At 39.9% G+C, this 23407-nt stretch overlaps 1 protein-coding gene across 1 annotated transcript in view; it reads left to right on the top strand.

The window, feature by feature from the left end:
• POFUT2 (protein O-fucosyltransferase 2) overlaps positions 1 to 21712 on the top strand; it is a 30149-nt gene extending 8437 nt beyond the window's left edge. Inside the window, exons 3-9 of the mRNA XM_089671939.1 lie at positions 3275 to 3419; positions 6062 to 6172; positions 6260 to 6326; positions 6640 to 6765; positions 12272 to 12452; positions 12563 to 12686; positions 16471 to 21712. Of these exons, the coding sequence (XP_089528065.1) occupies positions 3275 to 3419; positions 6062 to 6172; positions 6260 to 6326; positions 6640 to 6765; positions 12272 to 12452; positions 12563 to 12686; positions 16471 to 16624 (908 nt within the window). The 3' untranslated portion in view covers positions 16625 to 21712. The remainder of the gene's footprint in view (positions 1 to 3274; positions 3420 to 6061; positions 6173 to 6259; positions 6327 to 6639; positions 6766 to 12271; positions 12453 to 12562; positions 12687 to 16470) is intronic.
• The last annotated feature ends 1695 nt before the right edge of the window (positions 21713 to 23407 follow it).

Below are 23407 nucleotides of genomic sequence, written 5' to 3'. Positions count from 1 at the left end.
TCGTGATATGTACATGTTCTACCCTGTGCTTTCTGTACTTGTTTTAAAGAGTATTCTGTTCTCATTAAATTACTTTCTTTGCATTAAATACATGGTGATCCTGTCAATGCCTCTACTTTCCTATTAAAAACTGACCACACTAGGCATGATAGCACATCCATCCCAGCGTGGTCAGTTTGGCATTGCATTTCTATTTTAAAATAAATGGGTTGTTTTAACAGGTAAGGGTTCACATATACTTTAAGCACACTCCTATGGTTGTTGCATGCATTGCAGCTTTAAATTCCAACATTAATTTTAGTCACTGAGCAGATATAGTTAAAAAAATTAGCATTTTCTTCCCTACATGATAGTATAATCTCAAAATGACATCAATATAATTGTATCCTCTTGTGCATCTGTGCCCTTAGCATTTTTAAAGTGGTTGTAAAGGCAGAAGGGTTGTTCCCTTCATACATTCTATGCATGAAGGTGAAAAACCTTCTGCATGCAGCTTCTCCCGCAGCCCCCCCCTTATTCTTACCTGAGCCCAATCCTGATCCAGCGATGCTCATGACACCCGAAGCTTTCTCCTCTCACTCCTCATTGGCTTAGATACAGCAGCGGGAGCCATTGGCTTTTGCAGCTGTCCATCGCAGCCAGTGAGGAGGGAGCGGGGGTGGGAGCAGGAGCGCCAATGAGGGACCCAAGAACAAGAGGATCGGGGCTGCTCTGTGCGGTAAGTATAACATATTTGATAGACGTAAAATTTTAAGGAATTGCCAATAACTTTTAATAGAAAATGTTTGTGGTCCCTAAATCTTACCTTGAAGAAATCTTTTCAGTCTTGAAGGATATCTGTATTTTAAACAAATTAATTCTTATATCCAGGCACACCACTTAGCTTTGGTAATGTAACTTTCACGTGTGCTTTGAAAGCTGTCATCACAGGACCATTGCTTACATTTGGCCTGTCTACAGTCTTCACTGGTAACCTGTATAGCATTGAGAGACATGTCTGCTTACCAGGACTGACAACACGCAAAGCACTTGTTTTTATGTACTGTTTGGTTTAGGAGCCATAAATGATCATTTATGTACTACACTCATGTAATTACTAGATAAACTGCTTAAAAAAGGCAGTCCTTGCACAGGTTTAGCTAAACTGTGCCTATATATCATTAGATGTAGTTCCATCCATTCAGCTGTGAAAAGCAGACTGCATATATCAAGGGATCCATGATCATTTTCTTGTTTTTCTCAGTTGTGGCATGCAGACATGCATCTGTCTACCTTGTATTGTTGATAAGCACAGAGCAGACAGGTTGAACGTAGAGGAAATCATGTCTACACTTTCCCGGACCTGTGAAACAGTTCTCATAGCACACGGAAATGAAAGACAGAGGTAAGATGTTATATTTGAAAAGTTCCTTGGTGTTCCTGGTTATTGAAAGAGCTAAAATTTTTTGTTTAGTAAGACTTTCAGCAACGGCAGTCAATAACGGCTAAAAATAATGATTGTCACATCAAATAACACAATAGAGCTGGATAGATTGAGCCTAATGTGTTTTTACAGTTATTTGTACTTTACTACAGCCTTATCTTGTCATGTCATAGCTAGCTGAATCTTCACTGAGCCAATGGCAATTGAGCTCTCCTGCCCCTGTAGCCTTAAGAAAGTGTAAGGATCCCCCAAAGCACATTACCTAGCCCATGCCTGAAACCCAAAAGGTTTGCATGGGTCCTCTGCTCACGCTGGATATTGTATTGGATCACCTCCTTTACATAGCTTGATGGTTGGCCACAGAAGAGTAAGGATCCCATCTTTTTAATTGGCTTTTACATCCACTTTTTCATAGAGCTTTGTGAGAGCAATATGATTGTTCTTATACTATTAAAGCTGTTACACCAGCCTTTCTCAAACGTTTAACTTGGAGGAACCCTTGAAATAATTTTCACATGAGCTGTATTGTTTCCTGAGACTTGGAAGTCCTATCAGATGTGTCCCCCCTATACTGGTGGTCAGTGAAGGGCCCTTTACATCAGTAGTCAGTAAAATTCTCCCTTAGGCTAGGTTCACACCTATGCAGTTTGCGTTTGATCCGTTTCTACAATGCATTTTGTGTTTTTGCACATGCGTTTTTGCTGTATTTTGTGGGGGGGGGGGGTTTTCTCTTGTTGCTTGGCAGATTTAAAACTCTGCAAAACTGCATCAAAAAAGCAGTACATGCTTTTCTGCAGCTTTTCCATTGAAGTCTACAGAACCAAAACTGCAACTTTTTGCTTTTAAAAAAGTCCCTGACCCGTTCCAAAAAACGTACGGTGGAGGTGCGGAGATATCAACGTGTCCCATAGGAAAACATGTTAAATGGACTGTAGTGTGTTTCTGCAAAACGCTGCGGAGAACAGGTTAGGTGTGATCCTAGGGCTACATAGATGGTCAGTGTAGACAGGCTCTCTTAGAACAGTGTGTCAGTGAGAGAAGGACCCCTTTACATTGGTGGTCAGTGGAAAGAAGGCTCCTTATATTGGTGGTCAAAAGGATGATTGCTGTCTGTATAGATAGTTTTAAAAAATCATTGGGGTCTGTGGCTACTTATGAGGGTCAGAAATTGCTCATGGAACCCCTGGCAACCTCTGAAGTAACCCTTGTTAATAAACGATGGTTTACATGCTTAATGCACTAGATGTGCTGTACTCCCTATATTCTACTTTCATCTTATAATGCCATGCCTTACCATGCACATAGCTGCATGTTCAATTTTTATTTGTTTTTAGAAATAAGGTAACTACGGTTCCCATGTGGTAGTGCAAATAAATAATGGCACCGATTTCGTCGGAAACATGTATATGCTTATCCATTAAAGTGGTGCAGTCTGCACAGGATTACTGCACTTTGCATAGCTTTCCTTTTTTCTTTCTTATACTTCAATTTGTTTTCCTCAGATTGATCTTACATGTATCCACTAATCATATCTGACCCTTATGCTTATTTCTGAGCTATAGGAGGAAGGAAAGGGAAGGTAAAGAGGTTGTTAGCTGACCCTATAATGTCCCTATAAACGGTTCCTCATTCCATTTGTCTGCCTCAGGACTGTAGCACTAAATTTTGACCCATATCCAAAGACAAATGAAAAACCATCAGCGTTCACATACAAATAATTTGTTTGCAACTAAAATGTGAGGAGCACGCCAGTGTTCAAAACCGATAAATTGGATTGTATATGCGTGTTTTTCCTGGTATGCACTTGTTTTCTCTTTCTGTCATTTAATCTGTTAAACTAATTACTTCTAGAATCTGGAGGGCCATTTATTGACCAGGTGTACGTCCTGCAAGGCTATGCTGAAGGATGGAAAGAAGGCACATGGGAGGAAAAAGTGGATCAGAGACCTTGCATTGATAAACTCATGTACTCTGAGGATAAGAATGGCTATTACAGGTACACTGCCTAAAATGTTCCTTTTTACTCACTTTATTACTAAATGCAGTAAAGATTACTGTGTGATAAATATTGACTGCAACTCAAGGACATTTAAACTACAGCAATTGCATTCAAGTAATGTTCCTGATACTTTTTTTTTTTTTTTTTTGTATTTGTTGGATTCAAATTCTTTTGTAACTACCAAAGCTGTATATGTTCACAGGTAAAACGTATTGTGTCATAACAATAAGAGCTCAAACCACATTAATGTGGACCTTTCGGTAATTTACAAGTCTTCATGAATAAATTCCAGGCAAGTCAAAATATACAATAAAAGTATAATTTTACACAGAATACTGTACCTTTGTCATCAGTAAGCAGTTCTTACATAGTTGCATAGTTGGTCTGGCTGAAAAAAGACTATCTAGTTCAACCACAAAAGGGAAAAAAAAATATTGTTACAATCCTTTATCCACAGCTGATCCAGAGGAAGGCCAAAAAAAACAGCAAAGCATGACGGAATTTGCTCCCGCAGGGGAAAAAAAATCCTACTTCATCCCCCAAGAGGCAATCTGATATTCCCTGGACCAACTTTACCTATAAATGTTAGTGTCCAGTTATATTCTGTGTATCTAGGAAAGAATCCAGGCATTTTTTTAAAGCAATCTACTGAGTTGGCCAGAACCAGCTCTTGAGGGAGTCTATTCCACATTTTCACAGCTCTTACTGTGAAGAAACCTTTCTGTATTTGGAGATTAAATCTCTTTTTCTCCAGACATAAAGAGTGCCCCCTTGTTCTCTGTGATGATCTTAAGGTGACTAATTCTACACCGCGTTCACTATATGGACCACTTATGTATATGCATGTAGATCATATGCCCCCTTAATCTCCTCTTCGCAAGAGAGAATAAATTCAGTTCCTCTAATCTTTCCTCATAGCTGAGCTCTTCTATGCCTCTAATCAGTTTGGTTGCCCTTCTCTGTACTTTCTGCAGTTCCCCAATGTTCTTTTAGTGAATTGGTGCCCAAAACTGAACTGCATATTCCAGATGAGGCCTTACTAATGATTTGTACAGGGGTAATATGATATCTCTCTCTCTGGATTCTATACCTCTTTTAATACAAGAGAGGATTTTGCTGGCTTTAGAAACCGCAGCTTGGCATTGCATGCCGTTATTAATCTTGTGATCTACCAGAACTCCCAGATCCTTCTCCACCATTGATTCCCCCAGTTGTACTTCCCCTAGTATGTATTAGGCTCCATGCACACTGGGTGTTTTAATAACGCTGGTAACGTTAGCTGTGTATTAGCGCTTTGTGCGTATTTTAGAGGTGGGGTTTTTTTTGGTAAAAAAAAAACACTGTTTTGCTGTGTTTTTCAGTGTTTTTTTTTTTTTCCAGCCAAAAAAAACGCCCCTGCCAAAAAACGCTGATTACAGTCTGTGTGCATGGACACAGGATAACATGCTGGGGAGTTTACTGGCTGTAGAAAAAAACGTCAAAAGCCAAAAACAGCAGCTGTAAAAACGTCCAGTGTGCATGAGGACTTATGCATGCATATTCTTAGCCCCCAAGTGCATAACTTTACATTTATCCACGTTAAATCTCATTTGCCACATAGTTGCCCAATTAAACAGTGCATTGAGGTTGGCTTGTAAGTTGGAGACATCCTGTAAGGACGTTATTCCACTGCACAGCTTGGTGTCATCTGCAAAGACTGAAATTGTACTTTTAATCCAAGATCCTATATCATTTATAAATATATTTAAAAGTAAGGGTCCCAACACTGAACCTTGGGGTACACCACTGACAACTCTAGACCATTCAGAGTATGTATCATTAACCACTACTCTCTGAATGCGAACTTTTAGCCATTTTTCTATCTTTCTGTCTTTCTCTTCTCCCTTCCTTCCTTTTTATCCCCCCTTTTTTTTTTCTTAATTTTGCCTTAGCATTTTGTTTCATATTGTATATCACATTCTCCGTATTTACCATGACTGTGTTGGCTGGCCAGCAGGATGTGGGAATGCCGAGTTTTACCTTTTTTTTTTTTACAGGTCCCATTTGTGGCTTGATGTATATTTTACTAGTCTTTGTTTTTATGTTTTGTTAAGTTCTCCTGCTTACAGTTACATTCAATGTCATTATTTACTACTACCTGTGTCTTATCTGCATAGTACAGTTGTTACTATGTTCCACCTGCGTTGTGGACCTATCTTCTAAGCAGTTTTTTTTTTTTTTTTCCTCCAGTATTTTTTATTAATTATATTTAAACAGGTGTATATATACAACAATCGCTTCAGGTGTAAACAATAAAAGTTTGTAGATACACAGCTCTACTCACTGAAGCTTTCTATAAAAAAACTAATGCAGTGAAGAGGAAGGCTCGTCAGCCTTGTAAACATTTGTGTAAGCAGCAAAAACAAACAGGTGAATTTGGTATCAGAGCATGCTCTAACCTGCACAGCTTTATCAGTTATCTGGAACAAATTATTTTGTATTAGTCTTTATAAAATTTTTAGCAATGATGATTTTAGATTTTTTGTTGCAAGAGAGTTCTCTTATATATTAAATTATTGCTTTTGCCACTGCTAAATGCAAGTCTTTACATGAAAAACTTGAATGAAAAAAAAATGAATGTATCATTTTTCAATTCACAGAGGCTGGTTTTGGGGCTATGAAGAGACCAGAGGTTTAAATGTCACATGTCTTTCAATACAAGGTTCTGCATCTATTATTGCATCGGTGCTTCTGAAAAACACAACAGCAAGGTGAGAAGTCATGCTTCTGAGCTCCATTGAATGTTACTTAGTCCATTGTAATAACAGCCTAAGCAAATGTTTCTTCTCCTCTTCTAGGTCAGTAATGTTAGACCGTGCTGAGAATCTTCTACATGATCATTATGGAGGCAAAGATTATTGGAATGTAAGTACTGGAGAAAATAAAATTAATTGCATTCTGAGCATTTATATTTGTCTATATTCCGTCCAAACTTGATATTCATAATCTCAGGGACTTTGGTGGCAAGGCTGAATTCATCCTGTCTTGTCACAAGTTGATCTTATACTTCTTGCCTTACTGTGCAGCAGAGAAAGTGAGACTGACCAAAAACAGAATATAACTGAAAAAAATCAGTTTTTCTGTCCAAGTGAAAGATCTATATAGCCACCAGCAGAATCACCACAATGTGCACAATTGTACAAATATTCTACATAATTCTGCTTATTTCTGCATTTAGACACGGCGCAGTATGGTGTTTGCTCAGCATTTACGAATAATTGGGGATGAGTTCCGAGCTCATTTACTCCAATCTAATGATGAAGCAGACAAAACCATATTCAAGGAAGACTGGACAAAGGTGAAGGTAAAGAATGTTTCATATTATATAATAAATATATATATATATATATATATATATATATATATATATATATATATATATATATATATATATATATTATTTTTTTTTTTTTTTTTTTTTTTTTTAAATGATGGAATAGAAATCCTATAATATATGCAGAATGGCAGAAACACACTCCTGGGCAAGGACAAAAATATTGTATGTGTGAGGGATTCTAACCTCTAGATCAGTGGCATTCCAGATTCTTTGGCTTAAGGACTGCTTTAAAACGATGGATCATCTTTACCCATCTAATAGGACATTTTCACTTTATAATGAATCAGATGTTTTTAAATTTACCCAGCTGCTTTATTTTTTTGCTGAGACCAGATGCTTTTGCTTTCTGACCCGCCTGCTGCTCTTTCACCCCGTCCAGCTGTCTTTATTTTCTGGACAGTCACTTTCCTTTTCTACCCATCTGCTTTTACACTCTGACCTGCCACTTCCTTTCCAAACCACTCACTTTTGCTTAGTTTTTTGGTGTTTTATTTTCCTTGCTCATTTTTAATTTTTTGCACTACTGTATTTTTTTTAGAGTTTTGTTATTATTGTGTGTAACTTGCCCTCCAAAGGATTTACCCCCCTTCTTGACAACGCCATTTTTTTACGATATGGCACTGCGTTACTTTAAATGACAATTGCACAGTGATGCAACACTGTACATAAATGAAATGTATGTCCTCTTTTTTCCCACAAATAGAGCTTTCTTTTGGTGGTATTTGATCACCTCTGTGTTTTTAAATTTTTTGCATTATAAACAAAAAAGACCAACAATTTTGAAAAAAAAAAACAATATTTTTGACTTTTTGCTACAAACCATATCCAGTAAAAAAAATTACATCAAATTTCTTCATAAATTTAGGCCAAAATGTATTCTGCTCTATATAACTTTTGCTAAAAAAAAATCCAAGTACATATACAGTCAGGTCCATAAATATTGGGACATCAACACAATTCTAACATTATTGGCACTATACACCACCACAATGGATTTGAAATGAAACTAACAAGATGTGCTTTAACTGCAGACTGTCAGCTTTAATTTGAGGGTATTTACATCCAAATCAGGTGAATGGTGTAGGAATTACAACAGTTTGCATATGTGCCTCCCACTTGTTAAGGGACCAAAATTAATGGGACAATTGGCTTCTAAACTGTTCCATGGCCAGGTGTGTGTTATTCCCTCATTATCCCAATTACAATGAGCAATAAAAGGTCCAGAGTTCATTTCAAGTGTGCTATTTGCATTTGGAATCTGTTGCTGTCAACTCTCAAGATGAGATCCAAAGAGCTGTCACTATCAGTGAAGCAAGCCATGATTAGGCTGAAAAAACAAAACAAACCCATCAGAGAGATAGCAAAAACATTAGGCGTGGCCAAAACAACTGTTTGGAACATTCTTAAAAAGAAGGAACGCATCGGTGAGCTCAGCAACACCAAAAGACCCGGAAGACCACGGAAAACAACTGTGGTGGTTGACCGAAGAATTCTTTCCCTGGTGAAGAAAACACCCTTCCCAACAGTTGGCCAGATCAAGAACACTCTCCAGGAGGTAGGTGTATGTGTGTCAAAGTCAACAATCAAGAGAAGACTTCACCAGAGTGAATACAGAGAGTTCGCCACAAGATGTAAACCGCTGGTGAGCCTCAAAAACAGGAAGGCCAGATTAGAGTTTGCCAAACGACATCTAAAAAAGCCTTCACAGTTCTGGAACAACATCCTATGGACAGATGAGACCAAGATCAACTTGTACCAGAGTGATGGGAAGAGAAGAGTATGGAGAAGGAATGGAACTGCTCATGATCCTAAGCATACCACCTCATCAGTGAAGCATGGTGGTGGTAGTGTCATGGCGTGGGCATGTATGGCTGCCAATGGAACTGGTTCTCTTGTATTTATTGATGATGTGACTGCTGACAAAAGCAGCAGGATGAATTCTGAAGTGTTTCAGGCAATATTATCTGCTCATATTCAGCCAAATGCTTCAGAACTCATTGGACACCGCTTCACAGTGCAGATGGACAATGACCCAAAGCATACTGCAAATGCAACCAAAGAGTTTTTTAAGGGAAAGAAGTGGAATGTTATGCAATGGCTGGGTCAATCACCTGACCTGAATCCGATTGAGCATGCATTTCACTTGCTGAAGACAAAACTGAAGAGAAAATTCCCCAAGAACAAGCAGGAACTGAAGACAGTTGCAGTAGAGGCCTGGCAGAGCATCACCAGGGATGAAACCCAGCGTCTGGTGATGTCTATGCATTCCAGACTTCAGGCTGTAATTGACTGCAAAGGATTTGCAACCAAGTATTAAAAAGTGAAAGTTTGATTGATGATTATTATTCTGTCCCATTACTTTTGGTCCCTTAACAAGTGGGAGGCACATATGCAAACTGTTGTAATTCCTATACCGTTCACCTGATTTGGATGTAAATACCCTCAAATTAAAGCTGACAGTCCTGCAGTTAAAGCACATCTTGTTCGTTTCATTTCAAATCCATTGTGGTGGTGCATAGAGCCAAAAATGTTAGAATTGTGTCGATGTCCCAATATTCATGGACCTGACTGTAAATTAATTGGTTTACGTGAAAGTTATAGCTTCTACAAATGGCGGTGTATATATGCTAGAAGTTTGTTTGTTTTTTTCTTCCCCTGTGTCTCTCCTCTGTCAGCTTTCCCTGATGATCGCTGGATGCCGGCGGAGAATCTCTGGCCTGGACCCAGTGATTGACATCCCTAGCCGGCGATGGTTGCGCGGGTAGGGCGGCGCACGCACCTATCCAGAAAGGCAAATCGCGTATATATACGTGATTTTGCACAGTCCTGCCGCCCTGTAGCAGTAATTCTACTATAGGGCGGCGGGAAGGTGGTTAAAGCTTAACTGAAAGGAAGTGGCTAAATGCACAGATGAAATAAATATCAGGTAGCCATTTTACCTGTCAAAGGATTTGTATTTGTGTCCATTATTTTCCTACCGCACAGCCAGGCAGATGACACCACTATTCCTGTTACAGTGTTAGACTGTAGAAGGAATACAGTGGTGTCTGCTCTCCACCCCCAGCCTGCCGACTGGACAGTGAAAGAGCAGAAACAAACTGATAAGATCTTAGCTTTTTTCTTTCCTCTTTGTTACTTGCCAACACATTTGTGTGCCGCGAATGCTGCTGTACAAGGGATCACAAGTGTCTGATACCAAGTTCTCCAGCTGTCCTGGGATTTGCTGACGTGTGTTTGACTTACAATCCAAACACACACCATTTGCAGGAAAACCACGCTGGCATGGGCTCTAAAAGTAAACACAGATATTTCAAGTGAAAAGAACTTTGACAAATGTCATTGTCCTAGCCATTTAATAGCTGGGAGATACTAAATGTTTGCCTTCAGGATCAATGTAAGGGTCATTAGATCCTAACAGTGCACATAAAATTTTTTGAAGGATAAGTTCACCTTTTGGACAAAAATAATAAATGCACATTTTTTGCAGGTAAAAAAAATGTGCACTTATTATTTTTGTCCAAAGAAGCCTGGAAAGCATTGCACCAGCAATGGGTGGATCGCTGATTCCATGCAGGTCTCCTGCAGACCTGTAAGAATATCTGCTTGCCGTACAGGGATGTACAGCCAAGCAGACATTATGACATGAAGCTTCAATGAACTACTACGGTGCTGCAAATCGTCGTGGTAGTTCATTGAAAACTACAAGTCCACAGCCGCTAAGGCTGCCAGAAGTTGCAGTTCATTCATTCACGGAAGTCCATGAATGAATGATACAGTCGTGTGGGTGGAGCCCCGCACGGCTGCTCTGTTTTCAAATCTGACAGTATGGGGAAACTTCTCCCTGTACTATCTGTCAGAGGGAGGGGGGCGGCGGGCGCGGCTGTAGCTACGTGAACATGTTACATGTTCCATCCTAGAAAATGGGTGGGACATATAAAATGTTCCCAAAGATGAACTTATCCTTTAAGAGTGTTCTGTTGTTTTTTTCTGTTTAACCCAAGTGAACTAAGTTACAAAAAACTAGATTGTGTCTACATTGTCATTAGCTACAAGTCAATCCAGGCTTAAAGTGATACTAAAGGCTTACATTTCTTTTTCCTAAAAATAACAAACATGTCTATACTTGCTGTGTGCAATGGTTTGGCACAGAGCAGCCCAGATCCTCCTTTTCTCGGGTATCCCGCAGGCTCTTCTGGCCCCTCCCTCCTGTCCTGTGCCCCCACAGCAGTGGGTGGCTATGGGGCCACTCACTGCTCTGTGTGTCTATTTACACACTGAGCTGTGGCTTAGCCTTCTCCCTCTCTCTTCTCATTGGCTAACTTGCTGTGATTGACAGCAGCAGGAGCCAATGGCTCCCACTGCTGTCTCAGCCAGTGAGAAGAGGGAGTCCCAGGATAGTCGAGACTCCAGTGCATATTGCTGAACCGAGATGGGGCTTAGCTGCGTATTAGGGGGGACTGGGGGAGATGCTGCACAGAGATGTTTTTTACCTTTCTGCTTAGAATGCATGAGGGTGAAAAAACCTTGAGCCTTTACAACCAATTTAACTATCTTTATAATTTGTATGAGTGACAAAATGAGAGTGGTATTATAAGAACGTCCTAAATGACAATATTATTCAGTTAAGTTATTCTTTTACACCCCATCCACTGGTTTTAACTAACCCACCCCACCCAAGAAGTATGCTTACCTGAAAAAAACATCCATGGTCCACAGGAATCTGCAGCTCCTTCGGCCATAATTTTTTTTGGTTTTTCTCCTGGCTGCACCTGCACAATAGAAATCTTAGTGACCACTGTATTAGTAGGTGGCCCAATAGAAGTATAGACTTCTCTGGGGTTCATAGATGCAGTCAGAAGAAAGAAGAGTTTGGCTGGAGACTAAAATTGTCAGATACGGGTAAGCATACATTTTGTATTTCAATGGTTTTTATTAATTTTAAACAGTATAAAACAGAGGCAACAAAACACGCCCACGCAGGGGCTATCAATTGCACCGATAGAAAATGCATAATAGAGCAGACAACGCTCTAATTCCAATAAGGCAAAACGTATGCCCGCAATGGCACATAGGTTACAATAACATCAGTGAAACCCAGATTATCGCACCTAAAGACAGCTGTCCACTGTCACATCAAAACAAACAGAAAAGGAAAGAAGAAAAGCAGAGAAGAAAGAAAGAGAAAAAAAAAAAAAAACACACACCAAAGAGCAAGGGTCCATGAGCGCCAATACAAAACTCCTTCACCTCCCTATACTGGCAGGGGGGAGCGTGGGAAAGGCATATTGCAACCACGGCTCCCATATTGTCAAGGTAAGCATACATTTTGAATGGGAGAGTTTATTTAGGTCAAGAGGAATGGGCAAAAGGGTAACTGTACTTTTTTTATAAAAAATATAGTTCTCCTTTAATCATAGATTAAATGCAGTCCATTCAAAAGTGAAGTTGCTAATGTGCTTTGTTCACTACATAGACAAAGCCAAGCACACCTCTAGGAGGACCTTATCTTGCTGTACATCTTCGAAGGAAAGACTTTATTTGGGGCCACAGGGAAGATGTGCCTAGCTTACGACGAGCAGCTGAAGAAATCCATAGCCTCTTAAAGAAGCAAAAACTCAAGAAAGTATTTATTGCTACTGATTCCGACAGACAAGGTCAGTGCCAGATGTATTTCCATGTTCTAAATGCATTTATTATAAAAATAGGATGTAAATCTCCATTTACAAACATGTAATGTAAATCGCTACAATTTTTTCATATATAGATCTTGAAGAACTTCGAAAGTTGATCCCAGAAATGGTGAGGTATGAACCCACCTGGGAAGAGCTGGAGCTGTACAAGGATGGAGGAGTGGCAATTATAGATCAGTGGATCTGTGCTCATGCCAGGTATGGTGATGTATACAGATCTCTCAGTGACCCATGTGAATCCACATTTTCTGTTCCTTTTTAAAGTAGAATTCCAAGTTTAATATGACTTTGAATAGTTTGTTTGGGCCAAGCCGGCCCAAATGAAGTATTTCCATTATATAATTTTGTGGCACTTGTCTGTACTGTAGTAGCTTTAGCTACATACAGAAACGGCACTGTTTTTCACAGTAGTGGGACTTTTTTTTTTTTCCCAAGGCTTCCTCTAAGTGGCGGTGGAAGGGAGCCCATAGAAGGTTCATTTTTGTTTAATCAACCTGCTGTGTCTTTGTATTCTGATAACAGGGAGACGTCCCTGCCGTCATAATACTTTGATCAGCATTGCCGGCTATAGCCAGTGGTGCTGATCAAGTGGAAACCCTGCCCATAGCTAATCCTAATACGGTATATACATACACACAGTGGCCACGTAATTATGTAATGGAAATACACTATATTGCCAAACACCCCTCCAAATCATTGGATTCAGGTGTTCCAGTCACCTCCATGGCCACAGGTGTATAAAATCAAGCACCTAGGCATGCAGACTGCTTCTACAAACATTTGTGAAAGAATGGGTCGCTCTCAGGAGCTCAGTGAAATCAAGCGTGGTATCGTGATAGGTTGCCACCTGTGTAATAAGGCAATTCATGTAATTTCCTTGCTACTAAATATTCCATGGCCAACTGTTAGTGGTATTATAACAAAGTGGGAACAACCGCAACTTGTAAAATGACAGAGCGGGGTCAGCGTATGCTGAAGCACACAGTGCGCAGAAGTTGCCAACTGTCTGCAGAGTCAATAACTAAAGACCTCCAAACTTTGTGTGGCCTTGATTTCCAGAACAACAGTGCATAGAGCACTTCATGGAATGGGTTTCCATGGCTGAGCAGCTGTATCCAAGCCTTATATCTCCTAGATTGTAAGCTCGAAAGAGTAGGGCCCTCTTACCCCTCGTACGTTGTTTGTTGTTGTTGTACTGTGCCATGTATTGTCCCCCCTCTATTGTACAGCGCTGAGCAAACCCTTTGGCGCTATATAAACTCGTAGTAGTAATAATAAGTGCAATGCAAAGCATCGGATGCGGTGGTGTAAAGCACACCACCACTGAACTCTAGAGCAGTGGAGACATGTTCTCTGCAGTGACCAATCATGCTTCTCTGTCTGGCAATCCGATGGACGTGTCTGGGTTTGGCGGTTGCCAGGAGAACGGTTCTTGCCTAACTGCATTGTGCCAAGTGTAAAGTTTGGTGGGGGGGGGGGGGGATTATGGTGTGGGGTTGTTTTTCAAGGTTTGGGCTTGGCCCTTTAGTTCCAGTGAAGGGAACTCTTAAGGCGTCAGCATACCAAAACATTTTGGACAATTTCTTGCTCCCGACTTTGTGGGAACAGTTTGGGGATGGCCCCTTTCTGTCCAACATGACTGTGCACCAGTACACAAAGCAAGGTCCATAAAGACATGGATGAGTGAGTTTAGGGTGGAGGAACTTGACTGGCCTGCAGAGTCCTGACCTCCACTCGATACACTTTTTAGGATGAAACGGAGCAGAGACTGTGAGCCAGGCCTTCTCGTCCGACATCAGTGCTTCACTTCACAAATGCGCTTCTGGAAGAATGGTCAAACGTTCCCATAGACACACTCCTAAACCTTGTGGATGACCTTTCCAGAAGAGTCAAAGCTGTTATAGCTGCAAAGGGTGGGCCAACTCAATTTTGAACCCTATGGACTAAGACTGGGATGCCATTAAAGTTCATGTTCGTGTAAAGGCAGGTGTCCCAATACTTTTGCCAATATAGTGTAGTTCTTTGGGCCAGCTTGGCCCAAACAGACTATTTAAAGTCAAATTAAACCTGGAATTCTACTTTAATTTGTGGCAGAGGTAAAAAATTAAAAATCTAATGTTACATTTCTATTACCGCAAACCAAATGTACCTGTTATAGCTAAGCATTTTGTGATGGCAGAGACATTGCACACTGCTTTCACACTGATCTGTTTTTTCGTCCGCTTTTGCATTAAAAAAAGTGGAAGATAAATGTGTGACTATGTGATCATATGGAACTCTTTACACTGATCCATTCCAGGTCCACTGGATTTGGTAAAATCCTGCTTGCTGCATCTTTTGTGCAGGTTTGGTGTGGTAAAAAAACACACCACCCCTATAGAAGTGCATGAAAACCACAGCAAAAACACATCCTCTTTTTGTTTTTTTTTGTCTTATGTGTTTTTTTTTTTTTTTTTTCACATGTCCCATGTAAAAAGCACTGCAAATGCGGCATAAACGCATATCTGTTTTTAGCCCATTTTTGCTATGGATCAGTATAAAAGCCTTAGATTGTAATTTTCTTTACCAGGGTAAAACTAAATACAAGCCTTATAATTGTCTTTCCTCCAGCATTGCTGTCTCTCCTACCAAAGGCCCTTTCCTGTGTAGGTAGGAAAATGGTGGTTTCTGTAATTGTATGTACTTTGAATGTGAAGAAAGTGATTATTGTCATTAACATATAGTTACACATCAGGTACGTAAAGTATGTATATCCACAATGCATTTTTGGAAATCCATAGAAGAAAATAAATGTGAACTGCATGTGCGTAGTACTAAAAGAAATATGAATCCTTCCATTGGTGATGACCGAAAATGCTACTTTCCTGGCTGTCTCTGACTTCAATCACTAACCTAGAATAAGCAGCAAATTCGAGTCCTGATTTGCAAACTTCTTCTGGATTGTTGGCCTAAAGTATTGATGCTATGGGGTATGTGTAACACTCGCACCCCTAGCATTTTTGGAGGAAGATGTTAACAGTGGCTGCCATCATTTATTTTTTTTCTGTGCAGGTTCACAAAGCTTCACTTTGTCATTTTACTGTCTAATATGCAAAATAAAAATGTCAGCTGCACATGGGCTGGGTGTTTTGCACAGCAATTTCCTTTGCCGTTGGTAGTAAGGTTCTGCCAGAGAGATCTGATTGCTGGAATCACAGAAAAATACAGCATAGGAATAAAGTCGGCAGGTCAAACAACACACTGCCATCCATATTGTTTGTAAATCTCAAGGTTAAATATCCTCCAATAAATCTGGTCTATAGAATCTTAAATGTACAGCCCAGCTCAGCCAAAAATATTGATTTTTTTTGGATTAGACAGTGAGAAATGTTAGAACCTCTGGATTTATGTTATTGCCTATCTCCTCACTTCCTTCTGGGGGGACAGTGGAGGGAAGAGGAACAGAAACACAAATTTAGTAGAGTGGGGAAAGGCCACAAATTTGTCAGGTTTTTATTGCCGTTGCCCTTATCTAATATTTCTTGAAAAGAAAAGGAAAGCGTGGTTGTGGAATTAGAAAACAGATGTTTTAATCCTCTCTTACACCCCGATCACATCAAGCTCGACTTTGAAATCATGTGACTTACAGTGAAGTCATACGATTCCAAAATCGGGTGACTTGCTGATTTCAGGTGCAATTTGCAAGACATCTGACACAGATGTCTATGCAAATAGCACCAAAAGTACAGCATGTACTACTTTAGAAATCGGTGCTGCTCTGACCAAGTCAGAACCGCACCGATATGACCGCTGTGTTTGCGGACAATAGGGTGTGATCGGGTCTTACTGTTTTTTAAAAACAAAAAAGATTTTGGCTGGACCTTGCCAAACTATTTTTCCGTTCCATATTCCAGAAATGCATAACAAGCATTAGCTGAAATAATCAGTGAACCCTACCTAACGCTTACTTCTTTTATCATAACTTGTCTAATTTTGTTTACAGGTATTTTATTGGCACTTCCGTTTCTACTTTCTCTTTTCGCATTCATGAAGAGAGAGAAATTTTAGGTTTTGACCCAAAGACGACCTATAACCGATTTTGTGGAGACCAAGAAAAGAAATGTGAGCAGCCGACACACTGGAAAATTGTCTATTGACTGTAAACTTCAGTAGGGCAATCTGCCCTGTAGCATTCACTCTACCCAGACTGGCACATACCAGAAATCTGCAGGTGGCTGATTTAAAGTGGACATTTTGCTGCTGTCTAATGCGCCTTTATAGGATAAAAGGTTAAATAAATGAGGGATCTATTAATACTTCTTTCTCAAATTAGGGATGTAGCACATACAGAGCTGGATGTATGAGTATATTTCCTTCAATGGAGGGCTAGCTACTTGTGACTTAGAGAGCAGATAAAATTTAGCACAACTCTGTGTTTACAATAATGGGAATATGGGATGCAATGCAGGAGCAGCTAACTTGTTCTTGCATTATAGTCACGTGACTGTTTCCTTTAATGAAAAAATTGTGTTAAACAATTTCTTATGATGGCACAGTGACATCTAGTACAAATCTATAGTGGTGTTGTACCCATAGAACAGACCATTTTACTTTCTGTCTCAGAATATGTGGTACAGTGGGGTGTATATACCCTTGTGATTGCCACCCCTTCCAGTTTTATTTTTCTATGCAGAGATCTTGGCAAGATATAAAAATTTGCGAGATATAAAATATAATCAGTAGAAATCTTAAAGTGTATCCAAAACCAAAGACTTACACCAAATATAATATTGCACACATTCCTGTGTTAGGAAAATTTAAAACAAAAAAAGTATGTAATCCTATTTATATTTTGTGCTTTAATTCAAACAATTCCTGGTAGGCAAGGTATATCCTGATCTTAATTGCATAATTACATTGGTCTCACTTGTGTATCTCATTCCTGATGGACTGTTGTGGGCGCTGACAATGACTGTAGTAGTCGAACTAGGTGGAAAGGAGGGAAGGTGATGTCACGGTTCCTACCTCATCCAGTTGGAGAATGCCTTGTATGTATTGAAAAAAATAGAAGGCATTCTGTGAATGACGGCAGTGACCCCGTGGTCAGTGTGCAGTAGGACAGAAGCTGCACACAGGATCTGAAGGATCAAGGTGATCACTGTAGTAGCGCTAACTACTACAGCGATTGTCAGCTGCCCTATCGGTCCCTCAGATATGCTTACTTCCAAGCTGGACCATTGTGAGTATGCAATTGAGATCGGAGTTAGGCTTTAATTCAACTGTAGCATTCTCACTCTTTCCTGTGCTCCCCCAAGTAGGGCTAGAAGCATTCATGTCCACACATAGTTTGGTGGCACAGTTTGTTGAGTTCACAGCAATATACTGTGATGTAGCAACTTTCTATAGACATGTGCAGTCCAGTGGCAGCTGAACAAGTATTCTACAGGATGTGTACTGCACAGGGAGACAAAAAAAGAAACACAAGAAGAGAAAAATGTATATTTATTTTTACAGACTAAATGCAATCCTGTTTTATTTACTATGCTCTAAAGAAAAAAAAAGTATTATTTTGAGAGAGTTTAGTTGTTTTTTAAAAAGTGCTAAGAATGTGTAAATCAGTTCAGGAAAAGTAATTTATGTCAGAAAAAAATAACTAGTAATTACAATACCTTTAATTGGTAACTTTAAAGCCCAACTACAAGCAGAATGATTATTATCTTCTCATCAAAGTACTTGCCTTTCCTCTGTAAAAATGTCAGCCTTTTCCTCATCATGTCTGTTTTTCCTGCATTGTGATGCCCCAAACTGGCCCAAAGTTCATCCTTTGCTTTTGTGTATGTGTCCAAGTGCCACTGTTTTCTTCATAAGGAAAAATGGGTCCCCCATTGTAGTCCTGAGAAAAAGGAGTGTGCCTCATAAAGTCAGGCCTCCTGTGGGAGGAAGGATCAGCATAGAACTGGGCTGTGGCCTGCCTACATCAGTTCATTTGACAGCTGTGCAAATAAAGACAATCGACACACCCCTCCAACTTTTCAGCTCCACCCACAAAGGACTAACATTTCCTAAATTCCTCATTGACTCATGGAAAATGTAGTGCTGTGTGTAAGAGCGGATGTAACGTGCCGTATCTACTTCTGTCCTCCCAGCGCACAAAAAGAACTTGTTTATCCAGCAAAAGATGGGACATCATTGATTTGAACAATTCCAGTTTAAAGAAAAAGTGAGGCAAAATTAAACACCAGTTTTCTTTTGCATTAGGAAAGGGTTTGGTGTATTCAAAGTGAGCATGATCCTTGAGTTGGGCTTTAGCCCCAGTTCTTATACAGTTAGGTCCATATATATTTGGACACAGGCACAATTTTCATACTTTTGGCTCTGTATGCCACCAGAATAAATTAAAATGAAACAATCCAAATGAAAGTGCAGACTTTTAGCTTTAATTCAAGGGGTTGAACATAAAACATTTTTATACACAGTCCCTCCATTTTCAGGGGTTCAAATGTAATTGGACAAATTAATATAATCATAAATAAAATGTTCATTTTTTTAATATTTTGTTGAGAATCCTTTACTGGCAATGACTACCTGAAGTCTGGAACCCATGGACATTACCAAAGACTGGGTTTCCTCCTTTCTGATGCTTTGCCAGGCTCTAACTGCAGCTGTCTTCAGTTGTTCTGTTTGTGGGTCTTTCTGCCTTTAGTTTTGCCTTCAGCAAGTGAAATGCATGCTCAATTGGGTTGAGATCAGGTGATTGACACGGCCATTGCAGAATATTCCACTTCTTTTCCTTTAAAAGCTCCTGGGTTGCTTTTGCAGTGTGTTTTGTGTCATTGTCCATCTGTACTATGAAGCGCTGTCCAATCAACTTAGCTGCATTTGGCTAATCTGGGCTGACAGTGTATCTCTAAACACTGCAGAATTCATCCGGCTGCTTCTGTCTTCTGTCACATCGTCAATAAACACCAATGACCCAGTGCCACTGAAAGCCATGCATGACCATGCCATCACACTGCCTCCACCATGTTTTACAGATGACATTTTTTGCTTTGGATCATGAGCTGTTCCAAGCCTTCTCCACACTTTTTTCTTCCCGTCATTCTGGTACAGATTAATCTTGGTATCATCCCTCCAAAGAATGCTTTTCCAGAACTGGTCTGGCTTTTTTAGATGTTTTTTTGCAAATTCTAATGTCGATTTTCTATTCTTCAGGCTTATGAATGGTTTACACCTTGTGGTGAACCCTCTGTATTTGCTCTCGTGAAGTCTTCTCTTGATTGTAGACTTTGACAATGATATGCCCACCTTCTGGAGAATGTCCTTCACTTGTCTGGATGTTGTGAATGGGTTTTTCTTTACCATAGAGAGGATCCTGCGATCATCCACCACTGTTGTCTTCTGTGGATGTCCATGCCTTTTTATGTTGCTGAGCTCACCAGTGCATTCTTCTTTCTTCAGAATGTACCATACTGTTGATTTGGCCACTCCTAATGTTGCTGCTATCTCTCTGATGGATTTGTTTCATTTTTGAAGCCTTACAATGGCCTGTTTCACTTGCATGGACAGCTCCTTTGAACGCATTATGTAGGTTCACAGCAATAGATTCCAAATGCAAATACCACACTTAGAATCAACTCCAGACCTTTTTTACCTGCTAAATTGAATGAAAAAAAATAACAAAGGAGTAGCCCACACCTGGTCATGAAGCCGCTTTTGTTTCAATTGTTCAATTACTTTTGGTCCCTCCAATTTGCATGTACATACCTTCAAATTAAACCTGAGAGTGTGCACTTTCAGCCCATATCCATTGTATAACTATAGTATGAATATGTTTTGGTAAATACCTGAAAAAAACAAAAATTTGTGCCTGTGTCCAAATATATATGGACCTAACTGTATATGTGAATTGGGAGCGTTTTGAACCATATCTGATTCCCATGACATGTGAACCAAACCAGCACACTATGGATCTCCAAATCTGGTCCAAAGAGGTTTTTATTGAAAAAATAATCACATCACAGAAGAAAGGTCAATGCTTCGGAGCTGCGCAAGACCCTTTCATCAGGCAGATCATCACATGCCTGATGAAGGGGTCCTGCGCTGCTCCGCATTGCATGCTCCGCATTGCATTTTCTTCTGTAACGTGATCTTTTTGCATTAAAACCTCTTTGGACCATATTTGGAGATCCATGGTGTGTTGGCAAATATGTACGTTTGCCTATGATGTTTCCAGTCCTAGCTGGTAGTCGCTACAGCACCCGCTATTGATGAGCCATATTTCCAGGAATGTGTGCGATGGGAATATACACAAGATGTGCACCAAACCAGCTTTCTATGGAGCCAGTTCACATAGGCGTGGGCCTGGCTGCAGTGCAATTTTTAAGAAGAGGTACAATTTTCATGCTGGTTCAGGTGCAATTTCCAATATCATATACTTTGACAATTCTCACCTGAATTGCACCTGAACTGCTGAACAAAATCACACTGGACTCTTTTTGCAAATTGCACTGAAACCGGCCCGCACATATGTGAACCCAGGGTTAATGAAGTTCATAGCAAGCTTTCAATGCTCTGACTATCGGCAGCAATTGACCTTTAAAGTCAATTAACTTCTTAAGTTACTTTTATTATTTTGACCAACATTGCTATTATCAATCTGTTTCTTAAATCATGAACACACTTTATATAACAAAAAGCCTATATATTTAAAGTGTAATAAATCCAACAGGAAACTGTACTAGATGCAAGATAAACTGATACTTCAACAAAAGCTGAACATTCCAAAAACAGCTAACGTAATATACTATACCCCATTTAGATTTCAGATATCAGCTTTTGTGTCAAACCAATCAACCTGGTTGTACCTTGCTAAGTAATGAACATGCTGCCTACCCCCCTTTTCTTATATTATTTCTCTAAATGCTCTGCCTATGTTTTGCCAACTTTTGGGGTTTTTTTAATGTAATTTGTTTCAGTATTAAGAGATATAAACAGTAATTCTTACTGTTACACACTGTTAATATTTGTGAAAAGTCTTCATCAAAGAATTTGTCACTCAGAATCTCTGGTTTTATTCCACTTGCACATTTTAAATGTAAATACTGCAGGGATGAATTATTGTATAGATTCAATTTTTTTATTAAGTGGGTAAATGTTACCCTAACTTGTTTTGTCTGGAAGTGGGTGAAAATTAAACCTCCAGTCTGTTTTTTTTTTAATGAACCAATAAAAGGCTTGTAATATAAGTTCCTTTTGTTTTGTTTTTGTAGAAAAGTCCTCTTGATTCACATTGACCATTAAAAATGTGTGTATTGACCACAAGATGGCACTGTCCTCCTTGTGCAGAAAAGTAACATGACAATTGTATAATGTGTAACAGACTTTACATTATAACAGCGTCATTTGGAGGTAAATAACAGTCTTACAATGTAGAAGTAAGCAAGGCTCTCTAGCATTTTGTTCAGACATTTCTGAGTTAATAGAAATGACAAAAAACTCCAAACATTTCACAGGGAAAACTCCCCTTACCTCCCTTTTTGTCGTATATACTTGCCTATAAATACATAAGTCTTCGTGCAGTCCACTTTCAGGACCTTTGTCTGGTCTCTGAGTCTCTCTGTGTGTCAAGCTGGTCCTGACAGTTTTTATATTGGTAGCAGGGTTCATAGGCCCCTTTCACATGCAGTGAACTCCGTTCCATTCAGTGTGGAAATCCTCTCACAGATGCCCTGCTGATGAGCAGAGCAGGCAGATGACAGGTCTGTGTCTGCTCAGTTTCTGGAGAGGAGGTATAGACCGAGCCTGCTGTGCTGTATGGGTGGTCGGGGGTAAACGGATTCCACTGTCTGTTTACACCCAACTACCTCCGATCTGATCTGCTTAAACAGTAGAGAATGGATCCCTTTCTGTTTGTCTTTAGCAGACCAAATTAGAGGTTGGCAGGTGTAACCGGGGCGGACTGACCATTTGGAAACTCGGGCATTGCCCGAGGGCCCGGGGTCGGTAGGGGGCCCCATGAGATGCCCCTGGTACCTTCTTTTTTTTTTTTTTTTTGAGTTTGGGCAAGCACACAGGGGCCCCTTGATCCCCTATTGCCTGGGGGCCCATGAGTTGTCAGTCTGCCCCTGGGTGTAAGTCTTTTTACACCCACTGGTCCATAGAGGTGAATGGACTGTCTGATCAGGTCCATCTGAAAAACAGGTGGACCTGATCAGAACATTTGTGTGGCAGGGGCTTAACTCTGTTGAACATTGCCTGCTCTTTTTCCATCTATTATTTGAAAATTCAGTTACTTCGAATAGTAGTAGTTCAGGATGTAGTAATAGGAGTAGTTCAGGATGTGGGGAGGGTTGATTCCATCATCCACTACTTAAATGATTTCCTTCAGACCAGTTCTGCTGGAGTCTAGCGCCTGAGGAATTTTGCAGCCTACTCACAACATGTTGCGGAATGCTTTGGCATCTCAAAGGCCCTGGACAAAACAGGGGGCCCATCCATAGAACTTTGCTTTTTATGGATCATCATTGAATCAGCAGCAATGGAGTGTCTGCAGACACATTACTGGCTTTCCCTGGCATAGGCAAAGGAAGATTCAGCTGTGGCAGCTGCAGTCTTTATTGGGTATGGATGGGGAAGTGGCCAAAAGTGACCATGATCCTGGAGATCTCCTCAGCTGCAAACCCAAATAGGGGCTATTCTATGCCCTAAACACTATACACAAATTCAAGGAAAAGCTATTCCTGGATCCCTGAATTTGTATCGAGCAATAGCAGCCAACTATTTGCTAGTACTATTTAATTGATAGTTGATAAGTGGGATAGTTCAGATTTTGGATTGGTTTGCTTTCTTTAGGAAACTTACTTTAGTCCTAATGCTTTTATTTATATATTTATATATATATATATATATATATATATATATATATATACACACACACACAA

Source organism: Staurois parvus, unplaced genomic scaffold (genome assembly GCF_062004578.1).
Source record: "Staurois parvus isolate SC_StPar_1 unplaced genomic scaffold, SC_StPar_1.0 ptg000011l, whole genome shotgun sequence".
Taxonomy (NCBI): domain Eukaryota; kingdom Metazoa; phylum Chordata; class Amphibia; order Anura; family Ranidae; genus Staurois; species Staurois parvus.
The sequence above is the reverse complement of the archived record's forward strand: the minus strand, read 5'-3'. Positions and strand labels throughout refer to the sequence as shown.